General features: G+C 42.6%; 1 protein-coding gene across 1 annotated transcript; it reads right to left on the bottom strand.

Moving 5' to 3' along the window:
* Positions 1-1,645: 1,645 nt before the first annotated feature.
* spaca6 (sperm acrosome associated 6) lies at positions 1,646-5,214 on the bottom strand. The gene is made up of 8 exons (XM_073485445.1): positions 5,001-5,214; positions 4,765-4,851; positions 4,484-4,555; positions 4,214-4,237; positions 4,052-4,129; positions 3,414-3,523; positions 2,023-2,179; positions 1,646-1,836 (listed from the first exon to the last, which is right to left on the bottom strand). The coding sequence occupies exons 1-8, from the start codon at positions 5,212-5,214 to the stop codon at positions 1,646-1,648; spliced, it is 933 nt and encodes a 310-aa protein (XP_073341546.1).
* Between the last annotated feature and the right edge of the window lie 14,165 nt (positions 5,215-19,379).

Raw genomic sequence — 19,379 nt, forward strand, 5'->3', positions numbered from 1 at the left:
ATTTTGCAACAGAAGCACTTCCCCATCCTCACATGTGATTCATATTTGTTTTTGGGGACGTGTCTTTGGTTTTAGCAACCAAATATTCTGTAGACCGCAACCCTGATGAGACACACTATCAATGTAACAGCAAAGTTCAATGTTAATTTTAGCTCCTCTAATAGGTGTAGGATGCCTTCTTCTGGCTGTGCTGTCTGGCATGAGGTGTCGTCTGTATGTTGCTGCCTCCCTGTGGTCGCCTGAAGGCTTCTCTGATTCACACCCAGCAATGTTTTTTAAAAAATTTTTTTAATGTAAATCTTCTTTGCAGTTTGACTTTGGTGCACACTTTTTTTTAATTAATTATTTTGTTGTACAACCTTACAGCTGTCTGGATGTCACTGAGTCCATCACACAGAAGTATTCACCCAGATCTTTCTCAGCCATGATAAGTGCAACCAAGGCCACAGCCAGAGGTGGCAAAAGTACATACATACAATTTTTACTCAAGTGGAAGTACAATTCTGTGCAAAGCTAGCTGAACCTCACATCATATTAATATAATTCACACACTATTAAAACAGTAGGATTTGTTGGAGCTGTTTGTAAATGCACCAGAAAGATAACTGATTGTTGAGTCTCTGACTGAGGACTTCATGTTAGACTCCCTGTCCTCTTCTCCCTCAACTACTAGTTATGGAGTCCTTCCAGGATTTTTTTTTTTTATCGTGCAACAACTGAATGCAACATCGACTCTTATTTTGTAGAGTTTTATTTTGAAAGTGGCATCATTCTAACACACTTTAAAAAAATCTATTGCAATTAAAAATTCTGCATTCAAAAGTTGATTTATAGAAAGTACAAAAGACTAAAAGTTAAAGAAATCAGTATCCCTTTTAGACAGTTTAATGTATTTAGACAATTGTATCTTATAATATACTTATGTCTGCATTAACTGGATTTTAATGCAGGATGTTTTGTTGTAGCTGGTTGAGTTGGAGCTAATATCAAAGATTACTTCAGTTAAATCACCCTGCATCATATTTTACAAGACAATATTTTTTTATTTCAAATCTAAATATGCAGAGTAAAAAAGCTGCTAACTATAGCTGTCATTTGAATGTAGTGAAGTAAACGGTTCATTATTTCTCTCTGGAATGGAAAAACAAAGTAGTTTAAAATGTAAATACTCAGTAAAGAAACTCAAAATTGTTGTTACAGTGAGTAAACCAAGATAGTTACTTTGCATTACTGTGTGGCACAGATGAGAATGAATGTGGCTGTTACATACAGCACACTGTAGACTGGGCTGACAATGATGTGCATCCTGCCCTCCAGTGGTGGAAGCAGTCACACACAGGCTCACTGTAAGCTATGACGTAACGCTGTAGAGCCAGAGAATTGATGTAATGCCTTTATTGCACCCCATGTATCATCCCAACTCTCAGGATCCTAAATCTTCATCTCCATCTGCTTGTTCAGCATGGCTTGTTTCTGCTATTGATGACCAACACAGAGCCCTGCAACAGCCAAAGAAAGAGTAGTAGATATGATGCCAACTGATATATATGCCTTAGCTGGGGGCATCTTGAATTCACAGGAAATGAGCGCATTTATAAGTTACGTCGCTGTTTACGTCTCGTATTGTGCAAATTATGGCTTTGTTTTACCCCAGGGAGAGGAAGAGCAGCAGAAGCAGAGCAGTTAAACAGGCGGTGAGAAGCAGTGGTGAGGGGTGGAGGAGGAGGGGGGAGTGGGGAGGACCACCAGGCGCAGGGAGCAACCGCCCTCCTGGGAGCAGAGACAGGTCGAATATCTCCTGCAGCTCTGTGTGGCCTGCCACAACCAGGGGGGTCACTGACAGAGAGAGATGGGGAGGAAGAATTGAACTCACAAAAAGGACATAGAGTAAAAGATGATGGTGAAGGAACAGGCAAAAATAAAAATGTAATATCACATTTCACACCTAAACATATTCTGTCTTTCAGTGTGAAGGAGTCACAATGTCCAATCCTTTCTCCTGAAATCGGCGTGTCTCATTACCTGTGAGATGGTAGTACAGTCTGACAATGGAGCGTCGGCCTGAGTAGATCTCACACTGGTAGGTGCCCTGATGGTGCTTGCGGGTTGAAGGGATGGAATAGAGCCTGTCCACCCCCGCAGTCACTTCTTTAAACTGATCCACCTGCTTCGTTTTCACCTGCACAGGAATATACTCTTGCAAATACTGTAGGCAGGAATCATTTATGCTAATCTGCACAGAGGCAAAGACAGATTTAATGTGACTAGAAAAGTTTTCTGCTTCAACGAATCATTATGAGCTAAAGTATTGATTGCACAGTGTAATGGATATCTGCGTTTACATCAGGTTTCTATAAACCTCACTATCACATACAATATGTCTGCCCCCGGGCAAAAGGACGGTTGACTGGTGATATATTTCTGGAGTAAATGACAAATAAATAAATGAATAAATCTCATGTTTTGGTCTGTGTTGTTATTTGCGACTCTGAGGAAAACAGAAATGATCCAGTTGTCTTTGCAACGGTGGTGCCAACTGTAATAATACCACTGAGAAACACATCTCATTAACTTTCTTGCTTGAAAGTTAGATGAGAAGATTGAAGATTGACACCAGCTGTACTGGTCGGCCCTAGTTAGCGAAAAAGTCCACATGGGGAGGACGGTGGGCTGGATGGATGTGTCAAAGACTTTCAAAAGTAAATTTTAACTTAAGTAATAAACTTAACTTGTGTCAAGAACATAACTAACGTACTTAGTTTGAATCAAACATGATATTTTCCTGAACCTTCAAGGAGGTTTGGTCGTTTGCATCTCAATAAGTCACACCACATTTTGACATAAATTTGCTATATTAGTGCAGAGCGCTGAACCTACATAAATGAATACATGGCAGATAGAACAGCATTATAGCTATAAAAACCCTGTTAGCAGTAGGTAGATTTTTCTTTTATTTACTTCAGGACAAAACGTGGCTAGCTGTTTCCTCATGCTTCCAAACTTATCCAAACCAAACCTCCTGCATCCAAATCAATGCTAAGCTAAGCTAAGTAAGTTAAGCTAACTGTCTCTGAGCTCTAGCTTAATTTGTAACAGAGGGGTGTAATCCTTTAGTGCAGTTTAGTTTATTTATTTGACGTGGACATAACCGTAACATTGTTTACAGCAAGATGATAATTCACAAAACCTGTTCGAGGGAGGCTTTTAAGAAAATCAAAAGTAGAAAGAGGAAAACAAAAACAAAGAGGAGACTACAAATACAATAGAATTATAAAAAATCAGTAATATAAATGTACAAATATGTCTTCTCATCTAACCCTCAGCCTGAAAGCCTATATGCTTATTTCCCAAAATGTTGAACTATCCCTTTAAAGGTATTGCAGTGACCCTGGATGGTCAACACTCAAACATACCTGCATACCTTCTGCAAACCTCCAGATCACCTCGATATCGTTTGGTAAATGAAACGGCACATCGCACCACATCCTGCTCCTGCTGTTCTCTCCTACTTTAATTTCTTTAACTGAAATAAACATATAGCCACCCACATGCACACAGGCGGACACACACACACACACACACGCACACACGTATGCACAGATAACATTCACAGGGGGGTAGCTCTTGCAGTCTGAGCCCTCCTTAATGATAATACTTAAGCCCAGTCTCTGAGGAGTGGAGTAAAAGTGATGATATGCTAAACAGTGGCTGTGCTGTACGGGGTTGATACGAATACCATCGTGTGTGGGAGTCAACTGTCACCTTGCATAAAGAAGCCAAGGACTTAAAGAGTACCTTGGGGGCTCTGTGAAAAAAGATATAATGTGTGGAAATAAAACCTCGCCTCGGTCTCTTTTTCAAATCCCGACTTTCTGCTAAGAGCATTTCAAGGATCAAACGCGGAGCATTTCAAGGATCAGGAGTGGATGCTTATGAAGGTGAAAATACAGTTATGTAAGGATGTGTCAAGTCTGGATTAGCAGCCTATTTGGAAAATTGTGATGTAACAGTATCAGTAATCCAATGTGTTGGACAGATTATTAATACTCACCGGGACAGTCGAGAGGGAATTCGCAGGAGTCGTACCGGCAGGTGACACAGTTGTACTCTGCATCTAAACTCTGGAAACCTGACGGGTGCATGAGACTAATGCTGATATTTTGTTTCTAAAAACAGAATATATGATATTACAGAGACAACAAAGGTGACTAACCACATGGAGGGAAACATCCAGATTCTGTGAGAACAAACAAAGTCGATTTAGATAAGCACATTTTTATTTCTATCAGGTGAAAAAATGAGTGAGTTCGACCTGACTGCTTCCTTTATTCTCCACAATGTTTGAAAGGCTGTAATAACGTAAGTAGCTTATTACACACACAGAGAGAGAGAGAGCAGAGATCAGAGGGAGCTGTAATGACCTAATGTGGGCCTGACTGTAGATGAAAAGATGAAGGAAAAGGGGGAAGAGACCATGTCTCACCTCTAGGCAGTTTGGAGGCAGCTGCGATGAAATTGTCTGCTGCTGTCTGCAACCTCTCCACATACACTGTGTCTGATGGATGGAGAGGAGGAGGAGGAGGAGGAGGAGGAGGAGAGGGAGGAAGACAGAAATATTTGGCTCAACACATCCTGGTGAATTGTGTGCCTCAGGGCATCATTTTGAAATTTCTCATTTGTAACTCCCCTCCGTTTCTAACCTTACTTAACAATTCTGACGCTCTAAAAGCTCATTTCTGTGTGTGAGAGCAGGTGCTTAGCTACCTTTATTCAGCTTTTTGTCGAACTCTTCCACTATGGGCAGGATCTCTGCATTCAGAATCTCTTTCAGCTGCTTCTCATAGCCTTTACCTTGAAAAAGGACATATCATACACGTGTAAACCAACTTCCTCACCCACACATGCTGTCATTAATTCTTGTTTAGAGCTTATTTCCTATTTTATACAATAAAAAATGATGAAAACAGTTTAGAAATGAGTAAAAAGAGCATTTTCCGCACCTACTCTCCCTGCCTCGATTACTCCCTTGTTGTTGTTGAATATGTGATCCAGCTTCCTGAAGCAGGCGTCAACATTTCTAACATTGTGTTCAGTCAAAATGTGACCCCAACACAGACGGCAGCTGTCTTGCACATCAACAAAGCACTGATAGCAGCTCAGAGAGGTGCCGAACAGCAAGCTAACACACACGAGCCACAAAGCAGTTGTGCACATTTTTTCAGCGCTCAAAAAAACAAAGGTATCTGTGTGAGGTGTTTTTATTTAAATCTTGGTCTCTAGTGACCACAGATTACAAGGTTTCACATTCCAGGACAAGCTTGAAAATCAACGATTTTATGAGCATGAAATTAAAAGTAAGATTTTAAAGTATCCTGCTCATGTTTCCTCACCATGCTCGGGTTTGAGAGGAGAGAATCACAGACTCCCCTCTACATTTCCCTCCATTCTATTGTCTCTAGTCCCCATTTCCTGCTGCCTCAATGCACCAGTTTTACTGCAGAGCACAGAGATGGAGCGAGCCAAGGAGGGAGGCGGCGGCGGCGGCAGGGGCGGGGTGGGGGTGGGGATGGGGGTGGCGGAAGAGGGGCAGATGAAGAGGGAGTTAAATGCTCGTGTACGCAGAGGGATAAAGTAGAAAGCGTGGTGGTGAGAAAACCCAGGAGAAATAAAGAAAGAATAAAAGTGTAACCGGTGGCGAGATGCAGAATGAAAGACCAAAAAAAAAAAAAAAGGAACAAAAGGGTCAACGAAATCATTAAAATAGTGAGTGACGAGAAAGAGAAAGTGTGTATTCTCGCTGGTGGAGTTAAGAAAATTCAAAAAGTGGCGAGAAAAGAGAAAAATGAGGTGAGGGGAAACAAAGAGGAGAGCTAAAAGAGGACACAAGTGACAGAGCGAGGCGGAGAAGGAGGAAGAGGGAGCGGGACTACAAATCAAGTCGACCGCCTCATCACATCCTGTATCCCCCACTCGTCTCCCATCCTCCTCACCCCCACCCCCCCCACCCCCCTCTCCTCTCCTCCCTGGTCCCCCACTCCCGGTGCATCTCCATGGCAACCAGACAGGGTGCCTAATACATGAACTTAATATATTTTCAGTGGCAGGGTGAGCTGGGTACTAATGCATTCATCTGTCTCCACACAGACAAGCCAATCAATATTAGGCAAGAGTCTGCTCCAGGACTGCCAAAGTCAGAGAGCTAGGCAGGCGGTCGGACACGGAGAATCCCAAATATGTATGTGTGTGTGTGTGTGTGTTTGAGTGCATTTAATTATGTTTGTTTGTTTAGAGCATGAGCTGCGACAAGGCGCTTTGATAAAATCTTCTCTCGTACACCCAGAGTTTAAATAACGCTCATTCACAGCTCTATAAAATTTCTAGACTCTGAGAAAAAGGAATTCTCTTCATGAGATGTTGTCTCTTTATATTCAACCACCGGTGCTTCTTAGTAAAATACAGACACTTGACTCGGTTTGGAAAAGTCAAAGCAAAACTGGGAGCTCGCAAAAGTAATATCTGTGGAGCTTTTTAGGCGTCAGACACAAAGACGTATTCTATCATAAATTCACACATTACAACAACTTTTTTCCCCATATTTTATTAACATACAGAGGTTAAAAAAACAGCAACTTCTCCAGTACAAAATAGAGAAACATGGATGTGATATACAAATAACTGGTTTTTGAAGGTGACATAAATGACGGGGTCACAACCCTCGGCTGTCTTCCTATTGGCCCCCCATAGAGGACTATAACACAAAGCCAGCCAATAGGGTTGGCCCCCTGAGAGTGTGTGTGCTGCAGGAGGAGGGGTCTTCTTCTTCTTCTTCTTCTTGTCCAACCTGACAGGTCTTGATCATGACATGACAGGTAAACAGCCAGCTGGAGACTGAGATACATTCGACGTGACACTGAATCATCTGAGAGTTTTCTGGCATTGAGAAGAATGGTGAGCCTAGCAAAACATCAAGCATCACAATTTGACTTTCTTGGGAGTAAAATGTTCATTATGTAATATTTCTTTCCACAAAATGCTCCTGTTGTTCTAGGACGTTGAAACTGAATGCAGCCCTGTTCCCGAGGACCTCACCTGTGACCTGCTTTGACCTCACAGGTTAAGGGTCTCAGGGACAGAGGGGCATACTGAGAAATTAAAATACACAGGGAGGGTGTAAATGCTCAGCAATGACTTCTATTTAACCAACAAAAAAATCAGTAATTACAAGTACAGAAGAAAAACGCTGAGAAGAAACGTTTTACAAGGAAAAACCGCAGAGTCGCTGCACCGAGACAAAGACATGACCTCATCTGACATTTGGATTCTGCGGCACCGGCCGCTCTCCTGGTTTGCTGCAGAACAGAAGCAAAACCGATCAGTTCAATTAACACGTTTTCATCATCACACATTTCTCTACATTTCATCCACACTAATCTTTTACTACGCAGTGCAGCAATGAGAGAAGCAAGGTAACATTTTTCACAGCAAGGCTCAAATAATCTCAGCACTGCAGCAGTTGGAGGTGGAGAAGACAATTAATTTAGGAGAAACAATTCATTTCAGACTGTTGTTAAATGTCATGGGCATTTTGAACATGATTTATTGAGCTGGCACCGACAAATTACAGAGTCTAATAGCTGTTCGGAGCTCAGTGAGCTGAGAGGGCTTTAAAAATCTGCTTCATGAGTGTGCAGAATTATAGTCTGGAACATAAGTTACACGTCAAAGAAAGGAAGATTTATCTTACGCTCCTCACCCGACCTCTTCTACTCAGTGTAGGATACATAAATAGCAGACTCTCTAATTTAAATCATAACTTAAGTGCCACAGAAAGGGACATTTATCTTGATATTTGCTGAGGAATGACTCTTTAATGTATAAGAAAATACACGTCAGTACACGTCTCAATGAATTTACAGGGATACACAGTCCAAATGTTTATTATTATCATTTTATCAGTCCGACATTGTGTCTTCTGACTTACCTGGAAAGATGAAACTACTTTTCGATGATCTGAAGACAGGACGAGGAGGGCGTATGAGGCGTGAATCCACCTGTAAAGGAAGTAAAATAATTACATTTTAGAGTCCGTCACACTGTAACAATATCAAACTGTCTTTGTTATAAATCCGTACATATTGATGTAAAAATCTTCTGACAGAAAGAAAATTCATTGCGTAGAAATATAAAAAGCCGATGCCACCCACTGGTAGACAGACAGAATGACACACACTGACTGGGGGAAGACTGAAAATGTTCATATGCTGTGGAAAAGCAGAAATTTGCACATTTCATGCCAGGGGGAGCTTGTTTTAATCAGGTGAAACACCTCAGTGTCAATGTGAAAAAAGGTGCAAAGTGCCTGCGTCACCACCTGCATCACACTGAACTGCATTAATGCACATTATGTTTTAAACCACAGGTTGACTACATGAGCTACAGGCCTCAAGATTTTTGGAATACAGAGTTGTGATGTTGAGATCTCATCTCAGCTAAAACTGCATGTGACAGACATGACCAGAGGGAATAGCAGATGTTTGTCACAACTTCACCTGGGAATGAATTATGGATTTGTCTGCAGCAGTTTCTTTTTAGGTTTGTTTAAAAGACTGTCATTCACGCCGGCGTCAATAAAAACGGACTTAATGATGACAACTATGGAAATTTCTGTGTTGAAACACCTTCGTGATAATTGCAGCAAATGCATATTGTACAGCGCTGCCAGTCATAATATTTAAATTCCTCGACAGCCGCTAATTTGAATAATTCACCTGGCTGATGCACACAAAAAAGATGGTAATGAGGTAAATTTCAGACGTGCCTTTTTCATCCGAGGTTTACAAACGAGGTGTTGAAGGAAAGTGAGAATTAAAACAAGGCGCAAATCAAACATGAAACGCAGACATGACCTATCGACAGCACACAGCCCAGACACTAAGTGAGAGGCTTCACAGCTCGTGCAAACGCAGACAGAATGTCACGTTCATGCTACAAATACATATATACAGCCACAAGCGTGCACACATGCATGCATGTACATAAACACGACTGGAATCGGTGATGGAAAAGTTTCAGATAAAAAATTGCACGCTAGCTCTGCATGAAAAATAAACATACAAATCCTAAATCTACATCATCTTGTGAATGAAACGAATAAAGACAATTACCTCACGGCCAGCTTCTTCTTTTCTTTTCTTTCCCGGTCAGAGTGAGTCTCTGTTTCCTCTCAGCTCCCTCTCTCTCTCTCTCTCTCTCTCTCTCTCTCTGATGGTCTGTGCCGGGGCCAGACAGAGAGCCCAGCGGCAGGTAGGTTACAGACAATAGTATTGATTCCATTATTCTGCCTACCTGCCTGCCTGCCTGACTAACATCCACACAGCTCCTCACCTTTTGTCTCTGCAGGGCTGCCGTCGCCAAGCGCACACAGCTGCAAACAAGAGAAAAATAAAGAAAGAGAGAGAGTGAGAGAGAAAAAAAAGCTTGCTTACTTGTGCGTTCACGTGCCTGCTTACACACCAAACCTCCCGGGTGCACATGCTATCCAACACCTACAGACGACACACACACACTCATACTCATTTACCCTCTGTCCTGCATTAATGGTCTCTAATCGTCTCGCTTTGCTTTCATTCCACCTCAAAGTCTCTCCCTCTTTTACACTCTCCAGCCGTCATCCTTCCATCTCCCTCTTTTCCCTCTTACGTTTTTTCCGAGCCTCACGTCTCTACTAGCTCAGTAACCCCCTCGCACGACCCGCACACACACACACACACATACACATACACACTCCAGTCTGTGTGTGAACGTGTGAGAGATGGAAAGAGAGGGAGAGAGTAAGAGTGCAGCGAGTGCATGGGTGTGTGTGTGTGTCTACGAAAGAGAGGAAGAGTGCATGCGTGTGTGTGTGAGAGAGGAGGGAGACGGTGAGGGTGGCGGGGAGGGAGTGAGGGAGTGAGGGAGTGAGGGATGTAGGGAGGTAGGGGGTGGCGGAGAGGCTAGCAGAAAAGTGGGGATGGAGGGGGAGGGTCAGAATCTCTAATAGGATGAGAATGGAGAGAAAATATGAAGCCCAGGAGTCTCATGAACCTGAGGGGCTGACATTACCGCCTCCTCCTATGTGTACAGCAATCATACCGTCATCAAATTGATTACAGGATTTATGGTGTTGCTCCAACACAACTGTAAATTGCAGCCGGAGTGATGGGAGACACAGTAAATAAACCTTCGCCAATTAAAAAAAGGTGTCTCGATTATACAGCGTGACATCAGACGATGCAGAAATGGCATCTGTTTAAACACAATGAAATAATGAGAAAACGCCGCGCTTTGTGTTGCATGCGTAAACAAAGAAACTGCAACAGTTTTTGCGTGCTTAATATCCTGTGACACTTTCAATCCTCTGGTATTTTGTTTTAATATTTCAGTGTCTAAAGGCAGCTTGATTCTAATATTTGCGCGACTCTCCGCGAGGACAGAGAGTCGCAGTTGTGTTTGTTGGATAACAGGATCACACGGCCCTGAGGGAAATTCAGAAATGAAAGTAAATCTAATTTGGGCCCACTGATTGGCTGTCTGTTCAGCGAGACGGAGCATAAACACCACACTTGATGTGTAAGCATCGTTAATGGCCCTAAAGTGTTCTGACCGCGTTGTAGGACAGAGAGTATCACCGATGTGTCGCACATTAAGAGCAAATGAGGGTGAAGTGACGAAGAAAGTACATTACGTTTGGCCCACGGGAGGGAGCAGAGGCCTGTGATAACACCTTTCTGATGGATAGCTACTTAACAATGCAGCTAATTGAGAAAACACAAGGACAAATAAGCAAGAAAGGGCTGACAAGCTCCATACAGTATGACGGGAATCGAGTGAGACACACTTGTCTTCACCTTCCTACAAAAGCCTTTCAGATGAAGCCTCTGTTTCATAAATATGCAAGACGAGCATCCAACCTTTCGGAAAATGTAGGTTAGAATAAAAAACACTACACTATACATTCATAACACCTCATGAATATTCATCACGTACCCACACTGCCTATAGACGGGTCTGTGTCACTTGAGCAGCAGGTATTCGAGACACATTCTCCACACAGCTGAATTTATTTCCTGCTTTGATCCCATTCTCTATAACTGTCTTATGCACAGCTCCCATGCTCTACAGGCTCTTCACATCCTCCTCCGTATCTGCAATCATACTGTAATGCCATGCCACCTAAATTTGCATAGAAACAACATGCTGAATGTGTTTACACTATCCTCTGTGATACTGCGTGTTCGGCACCGTCCCTTTGCACTCGTTGTGGGTTCCTGTGCGATGTGTGCTTGCGCAGCACATATATCCTATCTGATCCCGCATTAATGTCGCCGAGACGAATTCCTGTGCGTTTACGACACATAGATTCTGATTGTGAACTTATTATAGCGTGAAGGAGTCGCTGTTTGTTCTCTTCTCGCCAGAAAAAAACACTAAGAATTAGAGCACGGCTTCCAACGCAGTGGCTATCTGGACGAAATTTGGCTTTGAGAAACCGAGAAAAAGCAGCTCTCTCTCGCAGTGTCCGAACCTAAGTGACAAATGCAGACTGTCACAGACAGGTGTGTGTGTGTGTGTGTGTGTGTGTGTGTATGTGTGTGTGTGTGTGTGTGTGTGTGTGTGTGTGCCTGTGGCTGCACTCTGCAGTGCCACTGAGAGACAAAGCACTGGGAGTGCTTCGCAGGGATGACATCATCAGTCTGGGATGGTGTCTGCCTTGTCTGTCTCAGGATCGGGATGCTCTAGTTCTCCGTTGCATCCCGAGAGATCGGAGACAGCATCTTTTTTGGCGTCACACTCCTCCTCATCACACCTGTTTTTCGAAAGTAGTTTATGTTCACAAACGAATTTTTATTTTGCTTCGAGGAACCCATGATGCTATAGATAGGGAGAGGTTTTACTTGCAGGTCCAACCTCGAAAGACATGTTTAAGAGCAACATATGCGTGTGAGGATATGTGCGTGTAAAAATCTGCTCACACATATGCACAGTGTGCAGCATCTGCCACCATTAAAGAATGAGCCAGCCAACTGGTCACTGGTATAAACAATCTATACTATGAGGGGGAGATTGCTCATTGTACACCATCCTTGCCCTGCACACCTTGCAACTGTCAGACGTTCGGCTGTCTCTCCTGGCAGGAGAGCAGCGTCGTGCGGCGGATGATAAAGAACGCGCCGACTGACAGTGCCGAATCAGCACAATTCTGATGTATGCCCCCTTCTTTTTTCTTCCAGGAGGGGAGGAGAGGCGGCTATAACGCACTGCAGATGGCTGCTGTCTCAAACCCACCGGTCTGACATACTGAGGGGAAGGGAGGCGGGGGAGGAGGGAGGAGGGAGGAGGTTGTGGGGGTAATGAATCTGGAGAAATGATTGCGATGGTGTGGATGCAGAGCAGCGCATAAACATATAAGTGTTAGCGGCGTGTGTGTGAAAGTACGTCAGGCAAATAACGCTCCTCTACCTGTTGTTGCACAGTAACACATGGATCTCATGAATTACTGCCAAGCACAGCAGGGAGTCCAAGATTTCCACAGCGAGGCTGTGTATAATGTATGTGACTCGTGTAATTTGCTTGTATGATATGTTGTATGGTGCTTCATTAGGGGGTCGCATGAAAATTAGGAGGGTGAACGAGAGGTTAAAAAAGGTGAAAGTTATCTAATTTTTCTTTCTGTTGAAGGGATGGCATATTCTCAAATGTTTCTGGAGCGCAGGGGAGGATCTTTCAACTTTTTCTCATCTCAATGCGATTATCATTTCATTTATAAAAAATCATGAATTTGGCTGTTTGGCCATATGCAGAGGAATTCAATCCTGTCTGTTATTCTGCATGAACATATTCTGCAACTACTAGGTCATTAACTGAGAGTTTCCCCTAAATAACCTCCTAATTACTGCTGGTTGATTGTAAGTAAGGAATTGTTATAGCTGTACATGAATCATGATCTTGAAGGTGCACGATGTAAGAACTGGCACACTGTTACATTTCTATTCAAAGTCTGGGAGCTCAGAGTACCGGGGGACTGTTGCTGTTTAACACTGCTAGCACACGAGCTTTGGACCAGGATGAACCGAGGCCAGCTGGTTAGCATGCTAACTTCAGTAGATATTGCTACAACAGAATAAAAATAAATGATAATGTCAAAACTGTCATTTCTTCACATTCTGTTGTTTTTTTTTTTTTTATGTTATCAACTAAAATGTTTTCATATTGCATCTTTAAAATGCTAGTACGCGCCTTATAAGGTTGTAGTATCACCTTTAATAACACTTCATAAATACAGTCTATTGTTATGTAAGAAAACACAAAACTACAAGTGTAAATAGCGTCAAAATACATCTGAATTAAGTCTTTTAACACTAATGGTTAATATGTAATACACTAGGGTAATATACCCTATTCTCAAGTGTTATCGTTTGTTTAGCAGCTTTTTCTAAAAAATATGGAGCGGCAAGAATTTTGAATTTAAAAAAACAAAGTATTGTCTCATATTGAGCAGCAAACAGTAGGATCCCGCTCTCTGTGCGTTCACATGTGGAATATAGAGCTATTTAACACTTATTTAAATAAAAATATATAACTTACAGCAGCTTTAATTTAAAAAAGGAGATATTCAATAATAAATTCAGACCACTTTCAAGAGTAATAACTTTTGTACAGTCCCTTAACTGACCTCTAAGTATGATCTTGGAGAGGGATGGAGGTTCAGCATCCTCTCCACTGCAGTAGAAACTACTGATTGCCAGTCTACGACCAACAACCTGTCAAACAGCAGGTGTTCCTCCTGACAAATATGTCCCGGCGCTACAAATATTGCACACGAAATGACACACAAGCTCACGCGGGGGCAGTCAGGACTTTGCCCGAAGGGCAGAGCAGCTAAGAGGCATTGCAGCTAAAAATGACGAGTCATGTCATTAACCACTAGGAGATCCTACGTCGGAGTAACAACATACTTACCTTCTCTGCTGGGGGCACATTAGACGTGGCAAGAAGTGACTCCGCAGGGAAAGCTAGAAGGTTGTACAGTTATCTCCGTGCTGTTTATTATGCGAAACCATACAACCAACTACCTCACGCTGCAGAGCACAGACTGTAGAGCTGCTCTCCAGACAGGATCTTCACCAGCAAGACGGAGGTGTCTATGTACATACTCTACTGTACGTATACACACCTGCCTGGCTCCTGTCTGCCAGGCAGCCAATTACCTTCTACCTCACTTCTTTTCTCGAGTTTCAAGAGCGAGACTCAAACGGAGTTCACCCCTTTTGTTTTCCTGTGTGCGTGCTTTGTTGTTCCTCAAGAATGATTTCATGCTGTTTTTCTCTTTAGTCTCGCATCCGGGCAAAGAAATTCTGATTCTCTGACACGACAAAATATCGCCCTTTTCCACTGAGCTGAGTTGGTGGTGTATGTCAATTTGTAAATGCGGATACGATATAATTTTTTGATCAATTTGGAGGAAACGAAGGGTTTGAATGATATGGTTTTGCCGGAAAAGATGCATGATACCACTGCTCTACAATTAGGGGTCCCGGAGATGCACCTTTACTAAGTGCTACAGTGGCCATGATACCACAGGACTGGCTGCAGCAGTGGAGGAGTGCAGGTTTAAGGGTGCACACAAAGGCCTGGAGGTAACTTATGCAGAGCAGGGAAATAAGCAGACAATCAGTGGTGGAGATAGATGCCAGTGGAGGACAAAGACGAGGCAGCTGATAGGAAGGCTTAAGACAAAATATGAGACAAACGTGTATTTGACAAAACTGTTGCTCTGAAATCCATTTCCACACGTCTCATGCAGGTGTGAGTACTACAAAGGTTTCATTTCCAATGTTCATTCATAGTATTTCCATTCATTTGTTAGGAGTTGTTGCCCTCTACTGGTGACTGTGTGAACCCCCTCACACTTCTCTATTCTGTTCTCTCAACGCCACCAGACTGCAATAGAGCTGCATTGAAAACTCTCAACATGCCGTGTATGAACAGTCGCGGTTTGGTTGTCCTAGCATCGTCACACACACAATCACGCGCCCTGGAGAGTAATGACTTAAATTCATATATTTTCCGCTCCTAAACATTCAACAATCAGCAGCTATTATTGAGTGCGACTCATTGTTAAAGCTTATTGTTGATATTCACACACTGCAGCATTTCATCCAGATCAGCTGTCTGATTCTACTCGAGCTGGCAGCTTTTCACGGGAGTTTAATGCCGTCTGCCATAACAGTGTCATCACCATTAAGTCTGCTGTCAGCTGTGATATCTAAATCTGGGTGACTTCTGCTCCACAGTCAAAATGGAATTTCCTTCACGTCACACAGACCAAAAAAACTAAAAAAACTTTTTTCGATCTGTGAATCCTCTTCGTCGGAGTCGTAAATGTTGCATGCTACAGCACCACGTCTGCTGGCACAATGTTGCATTCCAACAGCTACGAGGCAGGAGTGTTACGTTACTCCGAGCGCACATTCAGACGTAACTGGGGCAAGATGACATGCTACGTAAACGCCGCTTAAAGAGAGAAAACATAAATATAGATTCACAAAACAACATACAGATGATAAAAAAAACATCTTCTGGGTCTGCAGCACTGACAAAAGAGAGCAATATGTGGGAGCTCTGCATGAAAACACTGCTTGGCATGTGGGATTTCATGTGGGAATCCATCTTCCAACAAAGAAGCAGAAAAGGAGTTACAGACCGCACCTATCTTTTTCAGCAGACCTCGTGTTGAACTGTGCATGGATTAACAATGTCTGTGAGGAAACCCAGACACAGAGAAGAAGAAACTAGATAGCTGGTCTCCGAGCCCCGTTAGCCAATCAGGAACCATGCTGGCGTGACTGTAAAAATGTTGCCAGGTGAATTTGTTTCCTATTTTCTCCTCCTCCTCCTCCTCCTTTCTTTTTCGGTATGTGTTTGGAGTCCTAATCCTTCTCTGTCTGCCGCTCCCAGTCCCTTTTCACTCTCCTGTCCCAAATTGCACCCCCTCCTCCTCCACCTCTTCTCCTCCCTCTCTTCACTCACTCAACCTTTTCTCTGCTTCAGCCCTCATGGGTCCCCATTTCCCGCCTCTTACCCTTTTAACCACCCTCTGTCTTCATACCCCCCTCCTGCCTCCTCTATCCGCACATGCCGGCCGGCCCTTTTTTCATCCCCGCCACAACCTCCTCTACTTTATACCCCGCGTCTGCAATATTTTCACAGTCAAATCACGCAGAAATGCAGTGTAATTGTGCCAATGTCAGCTATCCTTCTCGCTCACTCGCTCTCTCTGTCTCTCTTGCTCACTCCACCCTTAAGCGGGCCTGTCTGAGTGTCTGAGCGGTGAAAGACTACTCCACTATAAAAAACGTCTGGGCTGATTCATAAATCTCACTTCAAGTTTAACATTCCTCTCATACTCGAGCATCATCCACATACAGTGACACAGTTTGGGATATCATTCAAGGGTTTGAGGACTCAAAGGCACGCAAAGTACTCACATAATTCACTTTAAATCCTTTTTTTACTGCGCGTGATAAAACGAACATGATGCAACTCAGAGGAAACGGAATGGATGATGACTTTGTGCCAAATGCTCTCCAGTTTCCATTCAATTATCTGTGCATCACCTCTGCCACAGCCTCTCGTTAGAGCAGTGCGTACAACATCTCTGGATGTTGCAGCATTTGTGATTTTGAAGAGTAACACTCCGATCTGCTAAAATATGCGTGTGTACGTGTGGTTTTTTTTGTTTCCCAGGTGAGAGCAACTCTCTGTCTGTCCCACACTAATCTGCCTCGGTTAACGCCGGCCTTGTATACCACGACGGCAAAATGAATGTTGCCATGGGAACCTTTTGCCTGGCAACCCCAACAGCCTGGCAACTAGCCAAACTGTTGCTATGGCACAGCTGTCAATCTACTGGGATTGGTGTGTGGCGAAGCTCCTCCCTTACAAAGTTTCCAATCAAATTCACGAAGAAGGAATTTATCTTAGGTGGAGGTGTGTGTGTGTGTGTGTGTGTGTGTGTGCGCGTGTGTGTGTGTGTTGGTTTGGGTAAGAAAAAAACAGGTTGGCATGTTATATCGCCAAATAAAACCGCACAGAAGCAGTGGCTTCCTACTTTGAAATGCATCTAATTTTAGACATAAATTAGTTTGGGATTTTAGTTTACTACAGCATCTGGTATCACACTGGCTTGATAATTATTTCATATCTACAAACTGTGTGCGCGCACCATTCAGATCCTTCTATAAACATAATTTGATAACTTTTAATTACCTCCTGAGATATTTTCTGCCAAATAATTCAATAATCCACTTTAGATAAAAGGCCTAAGCTTCTTATAGTTATCCCAATCTATTACACTCGAGGGCTTAAATTAGACAACAGATATGTGTGTGTGTGTGTGTGTGTGTGTGTGTGTGTGTGTGTGTGTGTGTGTGGGGCCTAGTCCTTTGGCTCACAGCCTTTCTAAAAGTCACTTGAGGTACAGAAATAATGAATGAATTTTGTGAGCGAAGACAACTGAGCTACTTCACTGACTTACTAACTGCAAAAACGAAGAAAAAGGCACTTCTGACTGTTATTATAACAGACTCAAGCTTTCAGATACTTTACCTTTCGCTCTAACAGTACAACTAAGTGTTTAGCAAGAAAAGGAATGTTTAATAACGACCAATGGATTGTAGATTCATGTTTGGACACATTTTTTGTTTTCACAGACTGCCAAATAAATGTTGGAAGACTAAAAATAACATGTCGATTCATTTGTGCTGAAGTGGAGCTTTCTCAAACATAACAGTTCATAAAGGCTCAGTATTGCAACATCGAGCAGAAGTCTTGGACACGATCTTTGCTTCTGTTTCTGAACTGAGTTTTGGATATTGAACTGTTCAAAATGTACTTGATCATAAATCCTAAATTCTGTCAGTGAAGGTTTTGTTTAGTCCTTCTCTGTGTAAGAAGGCATAAATAAGATGCAACGAAGATCCTTCTCAGTGTGACTACTGTCCTGTATGACTGATCTATAAAAGTAATGATAATAAGTGTCCCCTTGTGACATTCTGCAACATCTATTATTGGTTGCCAAGGGTTTTAATCATTGGATTATGGGTCAATATTTAATTTGTGGATAGGAATAAGAAGTCACGGATGTAACACGTATGTATAAGTGAAATGTATAACGTAAAAAATATCATTACCTTGAGATCACTCCCTCGTCAAAGTGTGCCAGGTGCTCCTCAGACATGAAGCAGAGGCCCACTGAAACACACACACACATGCACACACAGAGGTCAGAGGGAGACAGGCTGGCCTCGTGAATAGAAAGACTGTTTAACCAAGAGGTCACAGGTTCAATCTCTGCAACAGCTGAAGTGTCACCGGACAAGACTACCGACTTACTCATGAGCTGCTCTGTTGAACTGTATCAGCTGCAAACGTTAACACACACACACACACACACACACACACGCACACCCACACCCACACACACACACACGGTCACTTTGGAGTAATTTTGTTATAACTGGAAAAGAATTGTGTTTAATAATCCTGCTGTGTTTTAATCTTTAAATCTTAGAGTCACCGAGGCAGCGTCTAATCTACAAAGTCAAATTATTCACACACACAGGACAGAGGGCAGGATTTCCGCTCTTGATGTGGGCGCCTTAATGAATGTTAAATGTCAGTATTTAGTTATAAGAAATGTAAAATATGTCAGAAAAGTATGCGCCATTGCCTCTATTAAATACATAAACTGAAAGAATCAAACAGCGGCTGTCCAAATTAGACGAATAATTATCATCATGTTAGAAAAACAACATAAGAGATGAATCAATGTCTAACTTTTGTAATGATTTTGACATACAGAACAGAAGGACTAATTCACACTGCAGAGTAAATTACGTGATAATTAGCCTCATTTAAAAAGCTGCACTCACTGCCTAAATGTTTAAATGGATGCTGCCACTAATAAATGTTGATATTTACCTCATTATCCCAACATGATCAACATGAAGCTTATTGTGAACACTTGCCGTTTACTACGAGGATCATAACTCGTTTAGACGCTCTTATTTGAGTGTTTTACGGCTCGGCGGTATCAGGGAAGGACATTACTGTAACATAAAATCTGTTTATGGCTTATTTTTCTGTCTGATTCAACATTTGAGGCTGTTTAAATCTTGATATCTGAAAGCCATCTCAACGCACACATGCGTTCTGCAGTGTGGACAAAGCAATGCACCAGCTTGGAGTGCTAAGCCTCCTGCTCCGGTTTGATAAATATAACTTCAAAAGAAGCAGCCAAACAGCTTTAGCTGGCCGACTGCACAATGAGCATAATAACT

This window comes from Pagrus major, chromosome 17 (assembly GCF_040436345.1).
Source record: "Pagrus major chromosome 17, Pma_NU_1.0".
In the NCBI taxonomy this organism is placed as follows: Eukaryota; Metazoa; Chordata; class Actinopteri; order Spariformes; family Sparidae; genus Pagrus; species Pagrus major.

Bases quoted from the DNA above. Each gene is read 5' to 3' on its own strand.
- spaca6 (XM_073485445.1), bottom strand. From the start codon at position 5,214: ATGTGCACAACTGCTTTGTGGCTCGTGTGTGTTAGCTTGCTGTTCGGC. The intron at 4,238-4,483 runs GTGAGACATGGT...TTGTTCTCACAG, and splicing joins TGCCTCCAAACTGCCTAGAG to AATCTGGATGTTTCCCTCCA. The intron at 2,180-3,413 runs GTATGTTTGAGT...ATTCCTGTGCAG, and splicing joins GGTTTGCAGAAGGTATGCAG to GTGAAAACGAAGCAGGTGGA.